This window comes from Saccopteryx bilineata, chromosome 7, assembly GCF_036850765.1.
Source record: "Saccopteryx bilineata isolate mSacBil1 chromosome 7, mSacBil1_pri_phased_curated, whole genome shotgun sequence".
Taxonomy (NCBI): domain Eukaryota; kingdom Metazoa; phylum Chordata; class Mammalia; order Chiroptera; family Emballonuridae; genus Saccopteryx; species Saccopteryx bilineata.
In genome coordinates, this window is record NC_089496.1 from 79,241,425 (window position 1) to 79,265,305 (window position 23,881).

General features: G+C 37.9%; 1 protein-coding gene across 3 annotated transcripts in view; it reads left to right on the forward strand.

Annotated features, from left to right (window-relative positions):
- TNKS2 (tankyrase 2) overlaps positions 1 to 23,881 on the forward strand; it is a 76,432-nt gene that overhangs the window by 26,357 nt on the left and 26,194 nt on the right. For 2 of the 3 annotated variants that reach the window (XM_066238333.1, XM_066238335.1), the window contains exons 7-16: positions 620 to 686; positions 4,964 to 5,150; positions 6,132 to 6,253; positions 9,740 to 9,831; positions 9,919 to 9,997; positions 13,373 to 13,544; positions 15,721 to 15,800; positions 20,500 to 20,645; positions 21,178 to 21,343; positions 22,028 to 22,247. In XM_066238333.1, coding sequence (XP_066094430.1) covers positions 620 to 686; positions 4,964 to 5,150; positions 6,132 to 6,253; positions 9,740 to 9,831; positions 9,919 to 9,997; positions 13,373 to 13,544; positions 15,721 to 15,800; positions 20,500 to 20,645; positions 21,178 to 21,343; positions 22,028 to 22,247 — 1,331 coding nt within the window. The remainder of the gene's footprint in view (positions 1 to 619; positions 687 to 4,963; positions 5,151 to 6,131; positions 6,254 to 9,739; positions 9,832 to 9,918; positions 9,998 to 13,372; positions 13,545 to 15,720; positions 15,801 to 20,499; positions 20,646 to 21,177; positions 21,344 to 22,027; positions 22,248 to 23,881) is intronic. The other variant, XM_066238334.1, reaches the window with a different exon arrangement.

Sequence of the window (23,881 nt, forward strand, 5' to 3'; positions counted from 1 at the left end):
GCAAGGAAAAACCAGTGAAAGATGTTAAAACAAGGAGTAACCACATCTGATATATTTTTTTTAAAAGTCTCGCTATAGCTTGAAGGACAAATTGAAATGAGGGTTATTTCAGTAATACAGGGAGAAATAGTCATTCCATCTCTCCCTTTTGCTCTCCCTCTCTCCCCCTCCATTCCCCTCTCCCCCCTCCATCTCTCCCTCCTCCATTCCCTCTCCCATCCCCCTCCATTTTTCCCCCTCTTCCCCCCTCCTCCTCTTTCCCTATCTCCTCTCAAGCCAAGGGGAAAGTTGTTTTGTTTTAGATTTTATTTATTCATTTTAGAGAGAAAAGAGAGTGAGTATAAGAGAGAAAGGGAGAGGAGCAGGAAGTATCAACTCCCATATGTGCCTTGACCGGGCAAGCCCACTGTTTTGAACCAGCGACTTCAGTGTTCCAGGTCGACAAAAAAATTTTAAAAAAAAATAATTTTTAGGACTTATGGTTCAAATGGATAGTATTAACATTTTTATTAGCAGGTCACATAAGCCATTTGCTATTTAAATCTAAGTTTAAATTAATTAAAATTAAAATAAGTCTATGGAATCTGTAATAACAGGCTTTTCTCTCCTCATATTATAGTGATCTGGTGCCCTTACACAATGCCTGTTCTTACGGTCATTATGAAGTTACTGAACTTCTGGTCAAGGTTAGTTTTCTTGTAATTTTCTTATAATTTATGTTATTTTAAATACATAGTGATGTGTTTTCTATGTGTTTTCAGCACTTGGTGGAGATAAGAGTATTTAATTACTACAAAATGTAGATGATCGCTAGGGCAGCATCTGACTGCTTGAGATTTTGGGGATACCATAAGATTTTAAGTATAAAGTAGCACTATCATTTTATAAGTAGCAGATTACAGGATTCTATAATTTGTGACTAAAGTGAACTTTCAAAACTCTTGAAATATCAGAGAGCAATTTTTAGTGAATTGTGTATTATTAAAACCAACCATTACATTTGCAAGACTTGCCCAGCTATACTTTGAGTTGAAACAGGCTCATTTGGTAAGCTTTATTTCTTCCTGTATATTGGGTAGCTATTTTTTAACAATCAGGATCTCAGGACTGGCAAGAAATTACTTATTTTGCTCCCTGTTGGATGAGAATAGAAAATATATGTCCTCTTTAGAATGAATCCAAAGATGTTACCCACACCCCCAAATCTTTTTGTCCCCCAGCCTCTATATATACACTGCTCACAAAAATTAGGGGATATTTCAAAATGAATATGAAGCAATAAAAAAAGAAGCATTTGATTTTTTTTATTAAACAAAAACATCAGAAAAGCAAACAAGTCAAAGAAAGTTGTTTGATTATGCAAATGAGATGCAAAACCAACTTTTTTTTTTTTTTTTTTTTTCATATTTTCTGAAGCTGGAAACAGGGAGAGACAGTCAGACAGACTCCCGCATGCGCCCGACCGGGATCCACCCGGCACGCCCACCAGGGGGCGACGCTCTGCCCACCAGGGGGCGATGCTCTGCCCATCCTGGGCGTCGCCATGTTGCGACCCTCCTGGGTGTCGCCATATTGCGACCAGAGCCACTCTAGCGCCTGGGGCAGAGGCCACAGAGCCATCCCCAGCGCCCGGGCCATCTTTTGCTCCAATGGAGCCTTGGCTGCGGGAGGGGAAGAGAGAGACAGAGAGGAAGGCGCAGCGGAGGGGTGGAGAAGCAAATGGGCGCTTCTCCTATGTGCCCTGGCCGGGAATCGAACCCGGGTCCTCCGCACGCTAGGCCGACGCTCTACCGCTGAGCCAACCAGCCAGGGCAAAACCAACTTTTATTTCATTGGTGAAAATGCACTATACAAAAGGCTGAAAGTACCGGAGTATCTGCACATTCCCTGATCCCCTAATTTTTATGAGCAGTATATGCAGTTGACCACACTCTTCAGACTTTTCTCACTCTGCATTCATTATGCCCCTTGAATACTTTCCTCAGTCTATCAGCAGCTGTTATAAGGGAAAGAAGACATTTATTACCAATGCCTCTGTACTTTCCTTTGGGGTATGTGCTACCATAGAGTACATTTCCCACAGAAACAACTTTATTATGATTAGACACTCTGAGTAGCCCATAAGCCTTTTTAAATTTATAATGTAGCTGCATTATCATGCATTTGTAGCAGTAGTGCTTTTGCTTATTGTAAAACTGAATCTTGAATTCAGTAGAATATTTGAAATATTATGGATAACAGTAAAACATCATACAAATTGCAATGGGACTTTTATAGACAACCAAATGGTGTTTTTCTAAGACTTAGTGTTTACTAAGAGTGGGAGGCTGACTAGAGGTTATACATATCGAGGAGGTTAGAAGAGGTGAGAGTGCAAACAGTTATCAGAGTAATGAAATTCAGGAGAGTCAGGAGAAAGCAAATACCTGTAAATAGAGACAGGGGATACAGGCAGAAGTCTTGAACAACACTGAGTCAGTAGGCAGCCCTTGCTAAAGAGTCTGGCTAGCAAACACTAGCATTTAACAGTAAACATGCTGTGCCTGCTTTTCATGACCAGGAAACATACAGATTGTGATTTGACTGCTTGAAAAGCTAACATAATTGTATGCCACTAGTAGAAGTATAGTGTCAGGAACAAATTTAATAACAGATGCATTGCACTTGCACAGTAAAACCATACTGAGAATATTGTTATAGACTCTTTAAATGAATTTTTTAAACTGAAATATATTTATTTTAGGGCCACTGGGATGATAGGATGTCTCAAAACCATTTAAAAAGAAGGTGTTTGGACAGGAAAAGAAAAATGTAATAGTTGCCTTCAAATATTGCAAAGAAGAATATTGATCTTCTTTGCTCCAAAGAAGACCAGTAAATCAAAGTTTAAAGTATATATTTAAATTAATGTAAAAGAGAATATTCTAACAGCGGGATTTATCTAGTAAGTATAAGAAGTTATGTTGAGAATTAGTTTCTGTTCATTGAAAGTCCTCAGAGTGAGTAGCTGGTTCACCTTCTACAGGTATGCTATAGAAGGAATTTTGCGCCTGATGAGAGGTTAAACTAGAACAGAGGTCGGGAACCTTTTTGGCTGAGGGAGCCATGAATGCCACATATTTTAAAATGTAATTCTGTGAGAGCCATACAACGACCCGTGTACGTTAGGCATTATCCAATAAAGATTTGGTGTTGTCCCGGAGGACAGCTGTGATTGGCTCCAGCCACCCGCAACCATGAATATGAGCGGTAGGAAATGAATGTAATACATGAAAATGTTTTATATTTTTAACGTTATTATTTTTTTTATTAAAGATTTGTCTGTGAGCCAGATGCAGCCATCAAAAGAGCCACGTCTGGCTCGTGAGCCATAGGTTCCCGACCCCTGAACTAGAACGACTTCTGTGGTCCATCCAACTCCAATACTTGGAAATGGTTAAATTAGAAAGACTGACAGTACTAAGTATTAGCAAGGCACTGGGACACTGAAACTCAAACATTGCTGGTGGCATTGCAGAAACAATATAGCCACTTTTAGAAAAGTCTAATAGAACACATCTGCCATATGACCTAGTAGTTTTATTCCTAGGGGTATGTGCAAAAGGAATGACAGTATGTGTGCACAAAGAGACTTGTACATGGATGTTCATAAAAGCTTATTAATACTAGTCAAAAACTAGAAATAGTTCAAATGCCAAATAGTCCATTGACAGGGTGATGGTTAAGTATATTATGATATATATACAATGGAATGCTACTACTCAGAAGTAAAAATGAATTACTGCTACAACATGAATGAATCTCAGTGAGAAAAGCTAGACACAGAGTATATACTTGTTTCATTTTTATGAAACTCAAGAACAGTTAAATCTAATACATGGTGCTAACAGAATGAGGGCAGGAATTGTCTATAAAAGGAGTATGAACAAACATTCTGGGATAATGAAAGTGCCCTATATCTTGAATTTTGGGTATCTTGAATATGTATATTCCTCGAAACACATCAAACTACAGTTGGCCCCCTTCCACGATTTTATTTTCTGCAGTTTCAGTTACGTGTAATCAACTGTAGTCTGAAAATATTTTAAATGGAAAATTCCAATGATAAACAATTTATAAGTTTTAAATCACATGCCATTCTGAGTAGTGTGATCAAATCTCACATTGTCCTATTTGAGACGTGAATCCAGCGTATCCCCACTGTATATACAGCTGCCCGTTAGTCATTTAGTAGCTGTCTCTGTTACCAGATCACCTGTCCTGAATTGCACTACTTCTATTCAAGTAACCCTTGTTTTACTTATAATGGCCCCAACATGCGAGAGTAGTGATACTGGCAATTCCATTATGCCAAAGAGAAGCCTTTAAGTGTTTCCTGTAAGTGAAAGGTAAGTACAGTACAGTGGAGGAGGGGCACATTCACATAAACTTTTATTACAGTGTATTGTTATAATGGTTCTATTTTATTGTTGTTAATCCCTTACTATACCTAATTTGTAAACTAAACTCTGTCGTAGGTGTATGTATAGGAAACAGCGTAGTGTATGTAGGGCTTGGTGTTGTTCATAGTTTTGGGCATCCGTGGGGGTACTGGAACATAACCCCCGTGGATAAGGAGGAACTGCTGTACTGTATGGACTGAAGAACTCGGCGTTTTGCCATACGTAAATCAGATCTCAAAAGAAAAAATTAGTTTTTGGAAAAGATGCATGTTAAATCTAAAGCTTCATTCTTAACTGTTTTTAACAATAAAAAATTAAATAGGCCTTTGGGTAGGCGTAGCAACCAGCTACTATTTCTTCTGTGAAGGAAAAAAAGGTATTTTTTTTCTGAAATAATTGGTTTCAAAAGTAAACTTTGGGATCATAACTTGTTTGAGCTTACATGATGTTAAATCACAAACTGCTAATAATTCTAAGGTCTCTTAAAAATTGAGCACTAAATGTGTGCTTTCCTCCCCCAGCATGGTGCCTGTGTCAATGCAATGGACTTGTGGCAGTTCACTCCTCTTCATGAGGCAGCTTCCAAGAACAGGGTGGAAGTGTGCTCTCTCCTCCTGAGTTATGGTGCAGACCCAACACTGCTGAATTGTCACAATAAAAGTGCTATAGACTTGGCTCCCACACCACAATTAAAAGAAAGATTAGCATGTGAGTATAAAATGATGAATATTTATCTAAAATATTACGATATCAAAAAAACTAAAATTTATTTCTTGTTTGCTTCTAGAAATTTTTAAGTAATAGAATATTTTCCTTTGCTGTGTTGTTCAGACTTTCATCATTTGGGAGTTTCTACTCATTCTGTTCTTAAGATACTATGAAAAGAAAATATATTTGTATTAGTTTTTTTTAAGTCAAGTTAAATGCTTATATATATATGTATTAGTCTTAAAATGGTATGCTTTTGAAAAACATTTGGGTTTTATTCCTTTCCTGGGAAACTGCCATGAAGTTCAAGTGTTATTTGTAGGATTGCCGTCTTTGAACATAGTCCCCGGTTTTACCATATAATATTCTTTGGTATCTGGGCGGTTTTGTATAGCTGAAGGAGATGTAGCGAGAAGTAGCCACCTGGTTTGCAGTACAGATACAGTTTGTAATACATAAATAGAAAACTATTTTGGAATAATAAAAGATAATAGATGGAATAAAAGAGAGGAATCTTGAAAAAATACTATCTTTTATTTGTTTATCAGTAGGTGCCTCTTAGGAATATCCAACTTGTCTAGTACCTTGTTTGCTGATATGCGAGCAAAGCCATATATTACTGCTATAATTTCAGTGTAAGGACTGTGGTCACCCTCTATTTTCTTTAGTACTGTGCTTTGGAAAATTCTCAGCTCCCTGGCATGGGAATATATTGCAGAACTCCAGATACCTCCAGACCAAAATAGACCTTGAGTTGGCCGTGTACTAAATTCGTGTATGCAGTTGGGAATGAATTGGATCATAACTGAGGGGAACTGGAATAAAGGGGTTATATTTGGAGATTATCTTTAGACTCTCCATTTGGCTATTTTGGTAGATATTTTGAAAATAATTTCAAGAAAAATACAGTGTCTTTTGCTAGGGAAGTCCTATCAATTTGATAATTCTCATGCAGATTTATTTATCTTTTTCTTCATCTAGATGAATTTAAAGGCCACTCTTTGCTGCAGGCTGCAAGGGAAGCTGATGTTACACGAATCAAAAAACATCTCTCTCTGGAAATGGTGAATTTTAAGCATCCTCAAACACATGAAACAGCATTGGTAATGTTTGAGATTTAAATTTTTATAATACAATAACCAAAAACATGCAAAACTAATTATAATGTCCTGTGTCTTATGATGATGATGTAGGGGTAGGGAAAATACCATAATGTCCTCCTGCTCTTAGAAGGATCATCGTTTTAAAATCCATGCTTTTTAAAACTTTATACTTGTATATACATAAAGAAAAAATTTCAGCCTGACCAGGTGGTGGCAAAGTAGATAGAGCATCATACTGGGACTTGGAGGACCGAGGTTTGAAACCCTGAGGTCGCCATTTTTTAGTGTGGGCTCACCAGCTTGAGTGCGGGGTTGCTGGCTTGAGCATGGGATCATAGACATGACCCACGGTAACTGGCTTGAGCCCAAAGATCACTGGCTTGAGCAAGGGGTCTCTCGCTCTGCTGTAGCCCTCCCCCATCAAGGCACATATGAGAAAGCAGTCAGTGAATAACTAAAGGAGCCGCAGCAAAGAATTGATGCTTCTCATCTCTCTCCCTTCCTGTCTGTCCCTCTCTCTGACTCTATCTATCTCTGTCATAAATAAATAAGTAAATAAATAAATAATAAAGAAATAATTTCAGCCTGACCTGTGGTGGTATAGTAGATAAAATGTTGACCTGGAACGCTGATGTCACTGGTTCGAAACCCTGGGCTTGCTGGTCAAGGCACATATGGGAGTTGATGCTTCCTGATCTTCCCCTCTTCTCTCTCTCATCCTCTCTCTCAAATAAAAAAAATTTTAAAGAAAAAACTTCAAACAATACAGAAAAATAGACTACCTCACACCCCCAAAGGTAGTGCTACTATTCATATGAGTATCCTTCCAGAAAAACGTTTTATTTTTATACTGGAATATGTTATGTGTAATTTTTTTTTATCGTGGATGGTACATATAATTTGCTTTTTATTATAAAAATTTTGTTTATAATTGAAAATTTGGAACCCACTGAAAATGAAAAAATCATTTTACTACCAAGATAAAAACCACTTGGCCTGACCTGTGGTGGCGCAGTGGATAAAGCATCGACCTGGATACACTGAGGTTGCCAGTTCGAAACCCTGGGCTTGCCTGGTCAAGACACATATGGGAGTTGATGCTTCCTGCTCCTCCCCCCACCTCCTCTCTAAAATGAATAAATAAGTAAATAATTAAAAAAAAACACTTGTTCTCTCCTCTAGTCTTGTAATATTTTTCAAAATTAGATCTAAAGTCTGTATATCTTTCGTCTATACTGTGTGAATGAAGTGTATGAATAGAGGCTACTTCTCTAATAGAGGTAACAACCACTCTGTAACAGAGTAAATGAGAACCAGGCAGTGTGTGGGAAAAAGAGCCTTAGGAAAAGATGGGAGCTAGTAAGGAAAATAGAAGGACAGGAAAAGAAATTGTATATCAGAGGCTGCCTTAGAAGTAGAAATGTAAAAGGAACCAAGTCCTGCTATATGAACTGCAGAATATACTTTGGGTGGGGGAAGACGGCCCTAAAGAAATTGATGTATTTAGGGGCAAATGTAATTCATAGTAAATAGCCTTACTTACTTAATATCTTCCATGGTTGATTTTCTTCCTTATGCTGTGATGTAAACTGTTGTACGTAGCTAATGTAGAAACCTACCTACAAAACATTGTAGACCTTTTGGCTACTTAAAAAAATATATCCACATAAAAACAGTAGCAAAGCTTTAGGTTAATAAATGTAGTGTAAAATTAAAATCATAGCAGTATTGAGATGGTACAAAGAAATTTGGAAAGACTAATGGAATATTTTCTGGTCTAAAGAGCTAATACTACATGTTGTTTTCCCTAAATATTCTATAAAACACCTTGTTTTGTTACTAATTGTAAAACATACTAGAGCTAAATATTGGATGGTTGTGGTCCAGGGGCAGTGTCTTCCAGGCTTCCAGAGTTTACTGGCCCTCTCCCAGGATGGGGCAGACAAGTAGGGGGGCAATTTGAAATGGATGTGATCAAAATTCTTGGAAATAAATTAGTTTCATTCTGTGTGCTATCCTGATAGATGGTTTGGGATGATTACTCATATCAAAGGAGATATATTCACCAATTAAAAATGGTTTTCTTGAGCCCTGGCCGGTTGGCTCAGCGGTAGAGCATCAGCCTAGCGTGCGGAGGACCCGGGTTCGATTCCCGGCCAGGGCACACAGGAGAAGCGCCCATTTGCTTCTCCACCCCTCCACCGCGCTTTCCTCTCTGTCTCTCTCTTCCCCTCCCGCAGCCAAGGCTCCATTGGAGCAAAGATGGCCCGGGCGCTGGGGATGGCTCTGTGGCCTCTGCCTCAGGCGCTAGAGTGGCTCTGGTCGCAATATGGCGACGCCCAGGATGGGCAGAGCATCACCCCCTGGTGGGCAGAGCATCGCCCCTGGTGGGCGTGCCGGGTGGATCCCGGTCGGGCGCATGCGGGAGTCTGTCTGACTGTCTCTCCCTGTTTCCAGCTTCAGAAAAATGGAAAAAAAAAAAAAATGGTTTTCTTGAGAGCAAAGATGATTTTTGTGATGGCAACAACATCAAAGAATGAATCTGAAACAAAAGTCGTGAGGATCAGATAAGCTTTATAATTGACAACAGGTCAAACAAATTTCATGTGTACTATGTATTTAAGTGTATAAAACAACTTAGCTTAACAATGATCTAGAACTTTTTATTCCATGAATTTTCAAGTTTTAATTTTATAATGTATATACATACATTTATTTAGTCATTCGCTCGTTTAGTCATTTATTGAACACCTGTTGTGTATGAGTATCATCATGTATGTTGGGGATGCAAAGATTTGGGACATGACCATGAGATACTTATTAGGATTATAACTAGCAAACCCCTATCTCCTGTCTCCCTTCCTCCTTGATATATCATATACATAAAGTCTGCCACATCCACCCTGAAGTGTATCATTTTCCACCACTGATTTTTGCCAAACATGTTATCCAAGCTCCTTATTCTGCTTGGTTGAAAGAGAAACATATACTTCTCATCTGGTCAGCTATTCCATCAGTGCTATTACCAAACAGAATCCAGAGCTGATGACTGCTGTTATTTCTCCATGTGAAGAAACCCTAACTTTTGGGGTGTTTTATTAACCTTTAAAAAATAACAAACACCATTCTAAACGGGAACAGTTTTGAAAAGAGTATTGATCACATTAAATTCTATTTTTCATCACATCACTAGTGGCTTTTGAAAGATGTAGGACAACTATAAAGCTTGATCAGAATATTTAGTAATAAATAAGTTATCTGGTAAGTAATAAGTTATCTGATAAGATTTTCAGGTCCTGCCAGAATTTGCTAATCATTGTACATTCTATCCAATAGAAAGTCTTTGAGTGGCAAAGTTAATAACAAGTTAAGGTAAAAAATTATGGAAAAAAAGTGAAATAACTTCTTGATTGGAAACACAAATATTCTTAGATAAAAATCAGTCCTGTATAGTCCTTGATTAATGCTGCAATTTAAATTATCTAGCATTGTGCTGCCGCATCTCCATACCCCAAAAGAAAGCAAATATGTGAACTGTTGCTAAGAAAAGGAGCAAACATCAATGAAAAGACTAAAGAGTAAGTATATTTTTAATAATTAAAAATTATTGACATTTTATTTTTGAAAAATATGCTTATTGTCTGGCTGTCTTTTTCTCTTTTAAGATTCTTGACTCCTCTACACGTGGCATCTGAGAAAGCTCATAACGATGTTGTTGAAGTTGTGGTGAAACATGAAGCAAAGGTATTACCTTTTTGGTAATCTTTGGTGATGATCCAGTGAGTTATTTTCTATTTAGCAAATGAAATGTCCGACTTCCTAAACTATTTACTTTCTCTTATGTATTACCTTTTTCCTCTTAATCTTACTTAAAAATAGTCCTGCAGATACTTTTTCTTTATCAAAAGTTTTTCTAGAAATCCTGTGGATTTATTCAGAAGTACATTATGCATTTATATCTTTCATTCTCTATCCCCTTTAACCATACCCCACTGGTCAAATTACCCTTAAGGTGTTTTTCTCACATTTTTTCTTGAAGAAAATATCCCCAGCTAGTGAAAATATTGATTCTGACCTGTCATCTTTTCCAGTATTCTTTTCTCATATCTTCTGTTCCTTGGTTACCACAATAGCTCCTGTTATTTACCCCAACCAGAGTCTTTCTTACTCTCTGTTTTCTCTGTGACTAAGCCAAGGAACTTGGAACAAAAAGAAATAAGTTATTTAAATGGCTTGACTCAAAACATAGCTCCCCATATTGGGAAGTGAATACTACTCCTTCCCATATTGGGAAGTTACTGGTTTTTAGTTTGCATTTGTACACAAAGCATTTTATTCATGGAATAACTGTTTTCATCCAGGCTATAAATCATCATTTCCTACCCAAGAACTTTAAAAAATAATACTCAGTAAAAGATATACAAAGAATCCCAGATTGGGATGACAGTCACCTAATTCAGCAGTTTTTACCGTATTTAGCCACAGATCCTTGCCTTTAAACAAAATCTTTGGTAGAAATTCATTATGTAACAGAAAGAATGAGCTGCTCTTAATGAAGGGAGAAGAATGAAAAGAGATCCCTTTCCCCTTACGTGGCCCTGAGGCTCTTCTCTAAATGTGCATTGCAGGAGAGTTTTCTGATCTGTCCTTCTTTGAGTTTCCCAGTCAAGGAACTACTTAGAATTCTACAATTTCTTTTTCTGTTGCCTCTCAAGTGTCTTAATTTCCCTTTGATTTGGGGAAATTCTTGATAATGTATACTCTCCATCTTTCTACTGTAAATTATTGAATGAAATAAAGTTATTTCTGCTTGACTGTTTGGCATATCTCATTTGTCTATCTGTTCTATAACTTTCACTGATTGGTTTTTTGTGCATGTGATACATTACTAAAAGAAATTATTCACATTAAATTTGAGTTGTAAAATTCAGTAAAATAGTCTTGGCTGGGGCGGCCAGCCATCCAGGTTTGTCGAGACCTGAGGGATTTCCAGAAACAGAGGACTTTCAGTGCTAAAACTCGAGAAGTCTCAAGTAAACCAGGATATGTTGGTCACCCTAATCTTAAAATAGAGGGGTACCCATATAGTTTTCTTTTTTTTTTTCTTTTCCAAGTGAGAAGAGGGGGGATAGACTCCACCATGCGCCCCGACTGGGATCTACCCAGCAACCCCCATCTGGGGCCAGTGCTCTTCCCATTTGGGGCCATGCTCTCAATGGATCTATTTTTGGCACCTGAGGTAGAGGCTCCATGGAGCCATTCTCAGTGCTGGGGAAGGGGGGTATGGAGAAGCTTATGGTCACCTCTCCTGTGTGCCCTGACCAGGGATCAAACCCAGGACGTCCACACTCCAGGCCAACGCTCTACCACTGAGCTAACCGGCCAGGCCCCCATATAAATTTTTAAGTGGATGTATTTGATATTTCAGTGAGTTTTGGTTGTATGAATAAATAGGTTAATTGCCTTCAGCATTTTAAATTGCTTTTTAAGTTCCGTAAACCTAGAGATTAGCCATTTATGCTGTATAGTCTGAAATTGGATTCATTGAGAAACTCTTACTATAGTTCTGTTTAAATATTCCCCAATTCCATAAATGTGAATTGGACAGTGTCTCAAAACACACAGTGGTTACAGGATTGATTCCTGAGCAATTTAATTTCTCAGTTATATTTTGAAGAGTTATTTTCCTTGCCGGGAGGGGTGAAGTGGGGATGTGATAGGGGAGGTGTTATAGGTGATTGTTTTAATCAGCATTTTAAAAATTACAACCAAGTTGAAAGAACTTTGTAGAGAATAACTATGAACCTATCCACCACCTAGATTCTGTTATAACATTTTACTATATTTTATTATGTATCATCTTCTCTTTCAATTTATCTTACCTTTTTATACATTTCAAAGTAGTATGCAAATTACTGTGCACTTCTTAAATATTTCCAAATAGGCATTATTTAGAGGTCTATATTCATTTAAGATTTTTTTTGTTTTTGGTTGTGGTGTGTTTTTTATGTAAATTTACATGCCTTGAAATGCACAGATATTAAATATACATTTACTGAATTTTGACTGATACATACACCTTATCAGAACTCACCAAGATATAGAACATTACCTCATGGAGGAGACAGGGATCCGTCCAAAGCAGTTTCCTTCCCTAGAGACAATAACTTCATTTTTGCCTACGTAGATTAGATGTACCTATTCAAGGCCTTCATGTTTATGCAATCATACAACTTGTGCTCTTGTGAAAGGCTTTTTCCTCAATATACTGTTTTGGAGATTCATCCACTTAACAGTATGTTCCTTTTTATTGCTCAGAAGTTCCCTATTCTGTGAATATACCATAGTGTATTTATTTGTTTAGGCTATTTTACATGATAAAAATGGTAAAAGATTAAGCAAATAGAAATGTGTCTTTTTGTCTGTCTGTTTGTTTTTGTAAGTGGGAAGCAGGGAGGCAGAGAGTCAGACTCCTGCATGTGCCCTGACCAAGATCCACTTGACAAGCCAGTGATGCTCTGCCCATCTGGGGCTGTTGCTTCGTTGCTTGGCAACCGATCAATTTTAGCACCAGAGGCAAGGCCATGGAGCTATCCTCAGTGCCCAGGGCCAATTTGCTTCAACCGAGCCAGGGCTACAGGAGTAGAAAAGAGAGAGAGAGAGAAAAAAAAAAAGGGAGAGGGGGAGGGGCAGAGAAGCAGATGGTCTCTTCTCCTATGTGCCCTGACTGGGAATCGAACCCAGAATGTCCATACACCGGCCTGATGCTCTACCACCGAGCCAACCGACCAGGGCCAGAAATAAGTATTTTAAAACTAATCTAATCTCTGGCTTTGTTACTGACTATTGTCTCTCTTCTGGTTATTCTCCACATTTCTGAACCTCAGAGATCCATAAAAAATAACTGTTACTCAACATCTCATACTTTTATCCCAAAATTGAGTCTTCATTCTGATGTCAACTTTCATGAATTGTTCTAGATTTGAACATAAATAATTGCTTTGAGTAGCCTTCTTAAGAGAATAATTGAGAATTTAAAATTAGTAGCAGATGTAAAATACATGATTGGATAATTTAAATTTTGCATTGAAAGCTAATTTCAGCTTTTTCTGCATTAAGGTTAATGCTCTGGATAATCTTGGTCAGACTTCTCTGCACAGAGCTGCACACTGTGGTCATCTACAGACCTGCCGCCTACTCCTGAGCTACGGGTGTGATCCTAACATCATCTCTCTTCAGGGCTTTACTGCTTTACAGATGGGAAATGAAAACGTGCAGCAGCTTCTTCAAGGTATTAAATACTTCCATTAAATTATTTTTTTTAATTAACCTTTAAAATCTATCATGTAATGGTTGGTGGTTAAAGGAAAAATTTTAAAGAATTTTTGGCTGTTATTTCTTCCTAACTCATTCTACTTAGTGCCCAAGTGTCATTAAATCTTAATTATGACTTTGTTCCAGTAGCATTTTTCTACCCAATTTCTCTGAATAAATAGCTGACTCTTAAGTTTTTGTCTAGAAACATCTTAAAAGTATGATACAATAGTAGCTATTTCCTTTTAAAGAAGGGAAAACCTGACCTGTGGTGGCGCAGTGGATAAAGCGTCGACCTGGAATGCTGAGGTCGCTGGTTCAAAACCTGGGCTTACCTGGTCAAGGCACATATGGGAGTTGATGCTTCCTGCTCCTCCCTCCCCCTTCTCTCTCTCACTCTCTCTCCTCTCTAAAAAATTAATAAAAGAAGGGAAAACTTGGAAAGGTAGGTATCTCATAGTAGAGCAACTGTAGTGATAAATAATACTTTAAGATTGGCCCTATTCATTCTTTTTTTTTTAATTTTTTATAATACAAGGAAGGCGTGTAGATTTTGTACAAGGTAGCCAACTATTTGACTTACAAGAATATATAGTATTTAACTATTGAATTCCCTCATTTATTGCATTTAAAAATATTTAAATATTTACACACAATCTATAAATATCTACACATAGGTTAAAATTTTTAGCCTAGAAATCTGGTCCCATAATTTTCAAGTGTCTTTGCCTACATCTCCACATTTTACTAGAATTTTAATAGAATCTCTGACATCTCAAAGCTCTAATGAGAAGAAATGTAACAGATCAAGCCTTTTGTATCTTCAGTAGTTGCCCTTGAGGATCCTTCTATGTGTGGTCTAGAAACCACATTTTGAGAAAAACACTGCTTGAATAGAAGTGTTAAATGAAGGCAAGTTGATAAAACCTCCCGGAAGCTGCCAAACTGTGAACTAACCGTAAGACTGCTGTACTTTCCCATGTACTACATGTTCGTTTCGGTGTCAGTTCTGCGGATATAACACTAGTCCTATTCAGTTGCCTAGTGATGGATACTTATAGTCTTAGTAGTTTTATGCAAAATGCTATTACTTACTTTTCCAGCTGGTTTCTTAGACTAAATGACCACGATCCAAATTCCTGGGTCAAGGGATAACGTAATTGTTAAGTCATCTTCCAGAAAGGTTGTTATGTACCATTTTACACTCTACTAACAATGTATGACGGGACCTGTTTTTCTTTTCAGCAGTAGATATTATGATTCTTAATCTGCTTGTGTGAGTTTTTGTATGGAAAATTATACAAAAGTAATACAGAAGAATAACAAAAGTTACACAAAAATTATTCAGAAGAAATAGATGCTTTTTTAATGCAAATTATAGAAATACTGCCATGTAGCTCCCCTTTTCCCTCTTAGCCCACTAATACATGGAAAAAAAGTATCATTATTTCAGTCTTAAGATACATTTTGCAGTATTTTTCCATTTTTATACTTGCCTTTGTTTGTACATAACTTTAATACTTTAAAGCCTGGCAGATATTTTTCCAAATCAATTTTGATTCTGCTTTTAATCTACTCTAAGATGCTTTTTACTGCTATAATATAAAAAATAATCACTTATAGTATCTTCTGTTATATTTAAGGTTTACTTTTTATACTTTAATTCATTTGGAGTTTATTTGTTCTGAGATACAAGGTGCATGTTTTCTTCTTTTCCAACAGGATTTATATAAACTGTAAAACAGAATTTTAGAACTGAGAAAATCTGAGGCCCAGAAAGTTCAAGTGACTTGCCCCAGTCAGATAGCTAACGTCAGAACCATGGTTAGATAGAGCTCTGGCCATTGCTCTTCTGTGTTTTTCCACCATTCAGCAGGCTTGCTCACAGAGCTGGCCATCTTTCATCATCTGTTTTATGTTTCTTTACATTGCTTAAATCAGATTTTATTATTATCATTCACATTTACAATTTCGCTTATATGTGTTTCCAAATAAAAGTTTTAAAAGTCTTACTATTTTTTCTCTACTATCATTGGTATTTGCTATATAATCTGCCAAACTATAAAAAATTTCTTTGAGATAAGATGCCTCCCTTAAAGCGTGGTCCCACATTCTGAGTAGGAGTTAATTACTCTTTCCTTCTCTCTCTTTAGAGGGTATTCCACTAGGTAATTCAGAAGCAGACAGACAATTACTGGAAGCTGCAAAGGCCGGAGATGTAGAAACTGTAAAAGTAAGATGATCTTATGTTTTTAACTTTGGGTTTTTATTTTGACAATGTTTAATGAATCTGTACTGTTACAATGAAGAACCTAGTTGTTTATATGTGCCTTGTTTTAAAAGGTAAATAATACTAATCTAGTCCTCTGAAAATAATCATTAAGTAATAGAAGAAACTTTTTAGTTTCACATGCATCATGGTCATAAATTTAAATAAACTGTATGTTTATGGAAATGAGTTTTGTTTAAAGAACCTAGGCATTTGTCACTTTAAAAGAGCATATATCAAATGACTGTCTATTATTGTTTACATTTAATATATAAAACCCAGGAGGAGGGAAAAAACTAAACAGTGTTTCATTCTGTCTATATTTCTTCTGGTTTCATTTCTTTGCCGCCAGCTCCCCCATACCATGGTGAGGACCCAGTGTTTAAATATAGTGATGATACTGTGTTGTTACTTTTCAGAGCCATTGTCTCCTTATAATCTTCAGTTCATCTACACTGAATTTTTTTCCTCTCTCGGAGGAGCAAACGTCAGCTCTTACATGGCCCATCTACTATAATAGTCTTCCCCCGAGTAACTGTGTACTTCCTTAGATTTTGCTTGACTTTTTACTATAGAAGCATATTTTAATGCCTATACCAAATACTTCTGTTACCTACAGAAACTGATTATCCAGGTAAATATGTAACTCAAAAGGCTAATATTTTGAAAGAATAAGACTACTTTTTAATTCAGCTAGTATAAATTAAAGTTAATTCAGCATATTTTATGAGTTTCAATAATGTAATAATTTCCTTTTTTTGGCAATTAAGCGAATAGTAGGGAGTTTTGTTTTGCCCTTGTCTCTGCCCCAGTCTTTTCCAAAACAGTGAATGTCCTATTTTAGGGGTTATTAATAGGTAATAAGTTTTATAAAAATCTTAACTGTATTGATTTGATTTATGACAGAGGTAGCTATTTAAAGCATTATTACTATATTTCTATATGGTGTTCTCAGTCCTAAACAGACCCACCCCATAAAAGTCAATATTAGATTTTCTGAGAATAGAATATGAATGTTGGTCTCATCTGAACTTGTTGGTCTCATCTGAACTTGAACGCTGAGAAAATTTATTCGCTGTCTTTTTAAATAAGAGGTCTATAAAAGTTGATTTAAAAGTCCATGGGATTCTTTCCTACTGCTTTATCTGTGTAAGTAGTACAGCTATCCCCAAATACTGCAGAGGGTTTTTTTGTTTTTGGTTTTTTTAAAATTTTTTTTTTTTGCATTTTTCTGAAGCTGGAAACGGGGAGAGACAGACTCCCGCATGCGCCGGACCGGGATCCACCCGGCACGCCCACCAGGGGGCGACGCTCTGCCCATCCTGGGCGTTGCCATATTGCGACCAGAGCCACTCTAGCGCCTGAGGCAGAGGCCAAGGAGCCATCCCCAGCGCCCGGGCCATCTTTGCTCCAATGGAGCCTTGGCTGCGGGAGGGGAAGAGAGAGACAGAGAGGAAGGCGCGGCGGAGGGGTGGAGAAGCAAATGGGCGCTTCTCCTGTGTGCCCTGGCCAGGAATCGAACCCGGGTCCTCCGCACGCTAGGCCGACGCTCTACCGCTGAGCCAACCGGCCAGGGCCTTTTTTGTTTGTTTTTTAAATTTTATTTTGCAAAGAAAAAATTGTATTATAATGCGGTCTTATTGTTTGATGTGTTTTATATTTACATTCTCGTTTCCTTAAGTAGGTAGCTTATAGGATATTGAAAGGGGGATTTTGTTTCTCTTACTGACTGTGTTGGCTTGTGGAAAAACAAATCACTTCTGTTAAAGGTAGTGAGCTGAGTTGTTGTTTCCCCCTAAATAAATTAAAGGGAAACTAGTTGATTTTTTTTGTGAGGGGTGATCAAAAATTTTTAAATGCTTGTCTGGTTAAATGATCATAAAACAATATTCATTGCACATAATAGTAAAGACAAGACTGCAATATCTTTAGACATAAGGGTGATTAATATTCACAGACTAGCCACCTGTCTGCAGTCTGGCGGTTGAAAACCACTGGTCTACAGGAAGAAATAGATAAAGAGATGAAATTGGGAGCAGGAATTGGTCTTAGAGAACAAAATAATGTGATTGGATTGAGAAAGACTTTCTTCTCCCTTACTCTCTGTGAATGGGCATCGGGTTGTCTTCCCTTGCCTGTCCTTTTAAAATCACTTGGTAGAATTTTATTTTCATCCACTTTTCTATTCTTTATCTAGCTCTAGGCAGGTGAATCACGGGGACAGTAACATGTATATTACCCAATGAATACTTAAACTTAAGTGCTCAATTGTGTTTGTTTAGTGGTGATCTGTAGACTAGATACTTCCTGTTAGAAAACCTGTCAGTGCAGACAAAACTAAACTGACAAGTAGGCAGTAGAGTGGCTGATGATAACTACCAAACCTAGCGCTGGCACGTGTTAAAAAGACTCATTCCGGCCCTGGACGGTTGGCTCAGTGGTAGAGTATCAGCCTGGCGTGTGGTAGTCCCAGGTTCGATTCCCGGCCAGGGCACACAGGAGAAGCGCCCATCTGCTTCTCCAGCCCTCCCCTTCTCCTTCCTCTCTGTCTCTCTCTTCCCCTCCCGCAGCCAAGGCTCCACTGGAGCAAAGTTTGCCCGGGCGCTGAGGATGGCTCCATGGCCTCTGCCTCAGGCACTAGAATGGTTCTGATTGCGACAGAGCGACACCCCAAGATGGGCAGAGCATCGCCCCCTCGTGGGCATGCCGGGTGGATCCCGGTCCGGCTCATGTGGGAGTTTGTTTGACTGCCTCCCCGTTTCCAGCTTCGGAAAAATACAAAAAAAAAATAAAATAAAAAAATACTCATTCCTAGAGCCTAACTTCAGACCCATGGAATGTCATCTTTCAAATGGGACCCTGAAACTATATATCTGATGACGACCTCTTGTTTGGGTAGCATTGAAGAGTTTTTTCAGTCCTGAGATGAAACTCCTGATAGTTGATTTTTTGGTTTATTCAGCTCTAGGCTTTTAGGGTAGGATAGTAAAGAGCAGAGGGGAAATTAAAGGAGGATATGGGGGGATAAATGGTGATGCACAAAGACTTAGTGGAGTAAACACACAATACAGTGTACAGAGATGTGTTGTAGAGTTGGACGCCTGAAGCCATATAATTGTATAAACCAGTGTCACTCCAGTAACTTCGATGAGAATTTAAACAAAAAAGAATAGCCCTGGCCGGTTGGCTCAGCGGTAGAGCGTCGGCCTAGCGTGCGGAGGACCCGGGTTCGATTCTCGGCCAGGGCACACAGGAGAAGCGCCCATTTGCTTCTCCACCCCTCCGCCGCGCTTTCCTCTCTGTCTCTCTCTTCCCCTCCCGCAGCCAAGGCTCCATTGGAGCAAAGATGGCCCGGGCGCTGGGGATGGCTCCTTGGCCTCTGCCTCAGGCGCTAGAGTGGCTCTGGTCGCAACATGACGACACCCAGGATGGGCAGAGCATCGCCCCTGGTGGGCGTGCCGGGTGGATCCCGGTCGGGCGCGTGCGGGAGTCTGTCTGACTGTCTCTCCCTGTTTCCAGCTTCAGAAAAATGAAAAAAAAAAAAAACCAAAAAAGAGAGTAAGGGTTTTTACTAATACTGATATTCTTTTGACTTTTTTTGAGCACCATGATTTATTACCAGTGTTGCTTTTATTCCTCAGATGTTTATGCTTTTCATGCAGAATACTCTTAAGTATTTTAAATGTTACTCTTAAATCTTTCTCAGGTAGGTTTTTCTTATCTAAACCAAATAGCACAAAAAATTGCTTGACTATTTTTTTAATTCTCCCAAGGACGGTATATAAACAATAACATTCTGTTAATTTATTCCCTATAATGCAATTTAATTCTCTAAATGTAGTTCTTTGACTATCAGCATCAACACTATCTAAGTAACTTGTTAGATATGCAAATTCTCAGACCCCAGCCCAGTCATACTGAGTTAGAAAATCTGGATGTGGGACCTGGTGCCCATGAAAACCTGAGAAGCACTGGTCTGGAGCAGTACTTCTAAACTTTGATGTGCTTACAGTCAGCTGGGAATCTTGAGAAAGTGCTGACTCTGACTCAGTAGATGAGGGTCTTAGATTCTGAGTTTTTAACAAGCCCCATATAATGGTGATGCCTTTATATATTTGCCAAAAATGCAATTTAACAATTGCTGATAATTGATACTTAGATTACGTTTATGTAAATAGTAGTACTGGTGATGATAAAATTTCCCTACTGGTTTTGGCAAAAGATTGTATAGGCATAGATGAGAGGACCAGAGGGATAGGGGGATTCCCACTAAGTAACGAGATGAAATACGAATGCGCCTGACCGGGTGGTGGCGCATGGATAGAGCATCGACCTGGGACGCTGAGGACCCAGGTCTGAAACCACAAGGTCGCCAGCTTAAGCGTGGGATCATAGACACGACCCCATGGTTGCCAACTTGAAGCCCAAGGTCACTGGCTTGAGCAAGGAGTCACCGGCTCAGCTGGAGCTCCCTTCTTGTCTGTCCCTCTTTCTCCATCTCTCTAAAAAAAAGAAAAGAAAAAGGAATAGATAGCAAATAGTTTCTGAGGATGATTTGATGAGACCAGAAAATAACTCAGATTTGAAATTTCTACTAAATGAATGAAAATAAGAAACCAGAATATATAACAGCACTATATGTATGCTGTGTTCCCTCCTATAGAAATTGTGTACTGTTCAGAGTGTGAACTGCAGAGACATCGAAGGGCGTCAGTCCACACCACTGCATTTTGCAGCTGGCTATAACAGGGTGTCTGTGGTGGAGTATCTGCTGCAACACGGAGCTGATGTGCATGCCAAAGACAAAGGGCAAGTATCAACAATTACCGTGGCCTCTCCTTCCTCTACCAGACCTTTTGAGGAAAATCTGAAAATATTTTTATGACGGTTGGTAGCTCTTTTATTTTCAGGAAAGTCTGTCTCATAACATTAGCTTAAACATAGCTTCATTTTAGTGAAGATTTTATGATGGATAGCAGTCATATACAGACTTATTTGCATAATGCCTATGATTTTATAATGGCCAATGATATTACAGTTTTAGTGTGATTTTGATTTAAATGTCTTCGTTTTGCTTTGAGGATATTTAAATTCTTCCAGTTCATCTTAAAATTATTTTTTTTAAATATATAGTTTTGATTCTAGATGAGTATGTATTTTGTTACATTCTCTTCAATTTTAAGTATTTCCTTCCTGCCCTTCCCAAAATAATTCCATTTATACTTTCAATAAATATTAGGGTCTGTAAAATAGAATCAGTATAATCCTTTGTACAGTTCAAGAAATTTATTAGCTATATGTAATTACTTAAAACGTATCTTTGTGTTGCATTTCTTTTCAGAGGACTTGTGCCTTTGCACAATGCGTGTTCTTACGGACATTATGAAGTTGCAGAACTTCTTGTTAAGCATGGAGCAGTGGTTAATGTAGCTGATTTATGGAAATTTACACCTTTACATGAAGCTGCAGCTAAGGGAAAATATGAAATATGCAAACTCCTGCTGCAGGTATATTTAAGCACTTACTATTGACATGGTGTATCACATAGACTATGTTTGATGTTTCTAATAACTAATATAAACTTAAACTAGTAAGGGGGTAGGAAACAGTTACCTAATTCTCTACCTGGATTTCAGAAAAAATATCAGGAACCGTATTTAATCTGTGAGTATGTTTGCCACACATTGATTTATTATTGTATAAAGTCAACTATGATCATAATATTTCTCTGTGGTAAGTTTTCTTATTTAGTACTTTACTAAATAGTTGATGGGTTATGTAATTTATAAGCCAGATTTATTCAACACTAATAAAATTGATAGTAGAGGTTCAATATAGTTACTAGTGTAGCTATTTTACAGTAAAAACAAGAATAAAGTTAAATTTATACTTTATTTCAATATTTTTGAAAACTAAAAATGGCACACATGAAAGTTAATTTATAGTGGAATACTTTTTTTAAATGTAGTTTAAACTTTTGACATGTATTGCATTATAAAAACCCAATAATTAACTGCCTCTATATTCTTTTTATTATAATTTTTATGTGTATTAAACATTAATAACAATTATGTTAATCTTTAAGGTAGAGTCTCAGTAGAAAAAGTTTCTTTTAGTAGAGTTATATTGACTGTTTTCTCATTGACCAAGGGCAAACTTAATTCCTCTTTCTATCTTTTTTGCATGCCCAGCATGGTGCAGATCCTACAAAGAAAAACAGGGATGGCAATACTCCTTTGGATCTTGTTAAAGATGGAGATACTGATATCCAAGATCTGCTTAGGGGAGATTCAGCTTTGTTAGATGCTGCCAAGAAAGGTTGTTTAGCCAGAGTTAAGAAATTGTCTTCTCCTGATAATGTAAATTGCCGTGATACCCAAGGCCGACATTCAACTCCTTTACATTTGGCAGGTAAGGGAAGGATGTTTTGCAGATTTAGGCTGATGACAGCTAAGATTCATTTTACCAGAGTAAAGTATTTTCTACAAGTAAACGTAAAGGATTCAAATCAAACATTTTCTGATACCACTCTTGTGCTCAAGTATGTCTGTACGGGGCAGCTGTACTTCGTGCTCACTTTAGTCTAGTGTGTTACATTCTGTAAGAACAATTGAAAGGCTCTGCCAGTCACCATGTAACTTGGAACTTTTATTTCAGGTCACATTATTTGAATCATCTTTGGTGAGTTTTGGGTGTAGAAACTTGAAAAATATCCCTGCATGAGCCAGCCTTCCATTCTCCTGATGATATAGCTGTTAAGCACAAGCAGGAAAAGAATCTTAAAAGACTTTCAGAAGTTACATAAACCTCTTGCCAAGTTGTTTGTATTAGTTACAAAATGCCACAGACTAGTGGCTTAAACAACGGAAATTTATTTTCTCACAGTTCTGAAGATAAATATGTTAAGGATTGGTTTCTGCCGAGGCCCCTCTCCTTGGCTGGCATATAGCCACCTTGCAATCTCAGATGGCCTTTTCTCTGTTGTACACACATTCCCCCTTTGCCCTCTCCCTCCCTCTCCCTCCCCTTCCCCTTTTCCCCCTCCACCTCTCCTTTTCCCCCTTCCATCTCCCCTTTCCCCCCCTTTACCCTTCTTTTTTCCCTGCCCCTCCCCCTTTCCCCTTTCCCTTCCCTCTCCCTCCCCTTTCCCTCTCCCTCCCCTTCACCCTTTTCCTCTCCCTCTGCCTCCCCCTCCCTCTCTTTCCTAATTTCTCATTAAAAACCCAGTCAGATTGGATGAGGACCTATCCTGAATGGCTTCATTTTAACTTAATTACCTCTTTAGAGGCCCTATCTACTTGACAAATTCTAAGGTACTGGGTGGTTTGAGCTTCAACATAGGAATTTTGGAGGACACACTTGAGGACATAATATTTGTTATAAGTTTTCACTGCACCTTTGTTTTTAGTGCAAATATACAATCTTATAATTTCAGTACAGCATTTTCAGCTGCATTGAAGATGCTAGATCAGGCGTGGCCAACAGTTTTTGCCCCCGGGTCAGATTAGAAAGAAAACTTTTTTCACGGGCTGGACGAAATATTAAAATTAGAAAATGTTAAATACAAAAACGATTTGTTTAAATAAACAAAATTTTATTATGTAATTTGTTTATGAATAAATGTGAGTGAAAAAAATTTAATATACAATATTTTAATAAAAATATAATTACATACCGTATAAATATCCAAACTGTATCACAATCAATATTTAAATAATAGAATGAGCTTGAAGGCGTTATATCGCAAATAAAACAATTATTTCCTTTTACAAACAGCCTGGACACGTTTTCAGTTATCAACTGCAGCCATTTTCTATGCTACAATGCCACTTGATTCAGCACACTTGACCACAAAAATAACGAATTGTTTGACCTTGGGTGCGCACTGGCAAACTCCGCCTAACAAAATGTGGGTTTCACATAGCCGCTAAACGTCAAACAGTTCATATCGAGTACAGACAAGTACAAAAGTTGTAAATCTTTATAATGGAATTTTTTTAAAAAATGAAGTATTATGAATCCATTCGACCAATTATTGGAAGTTA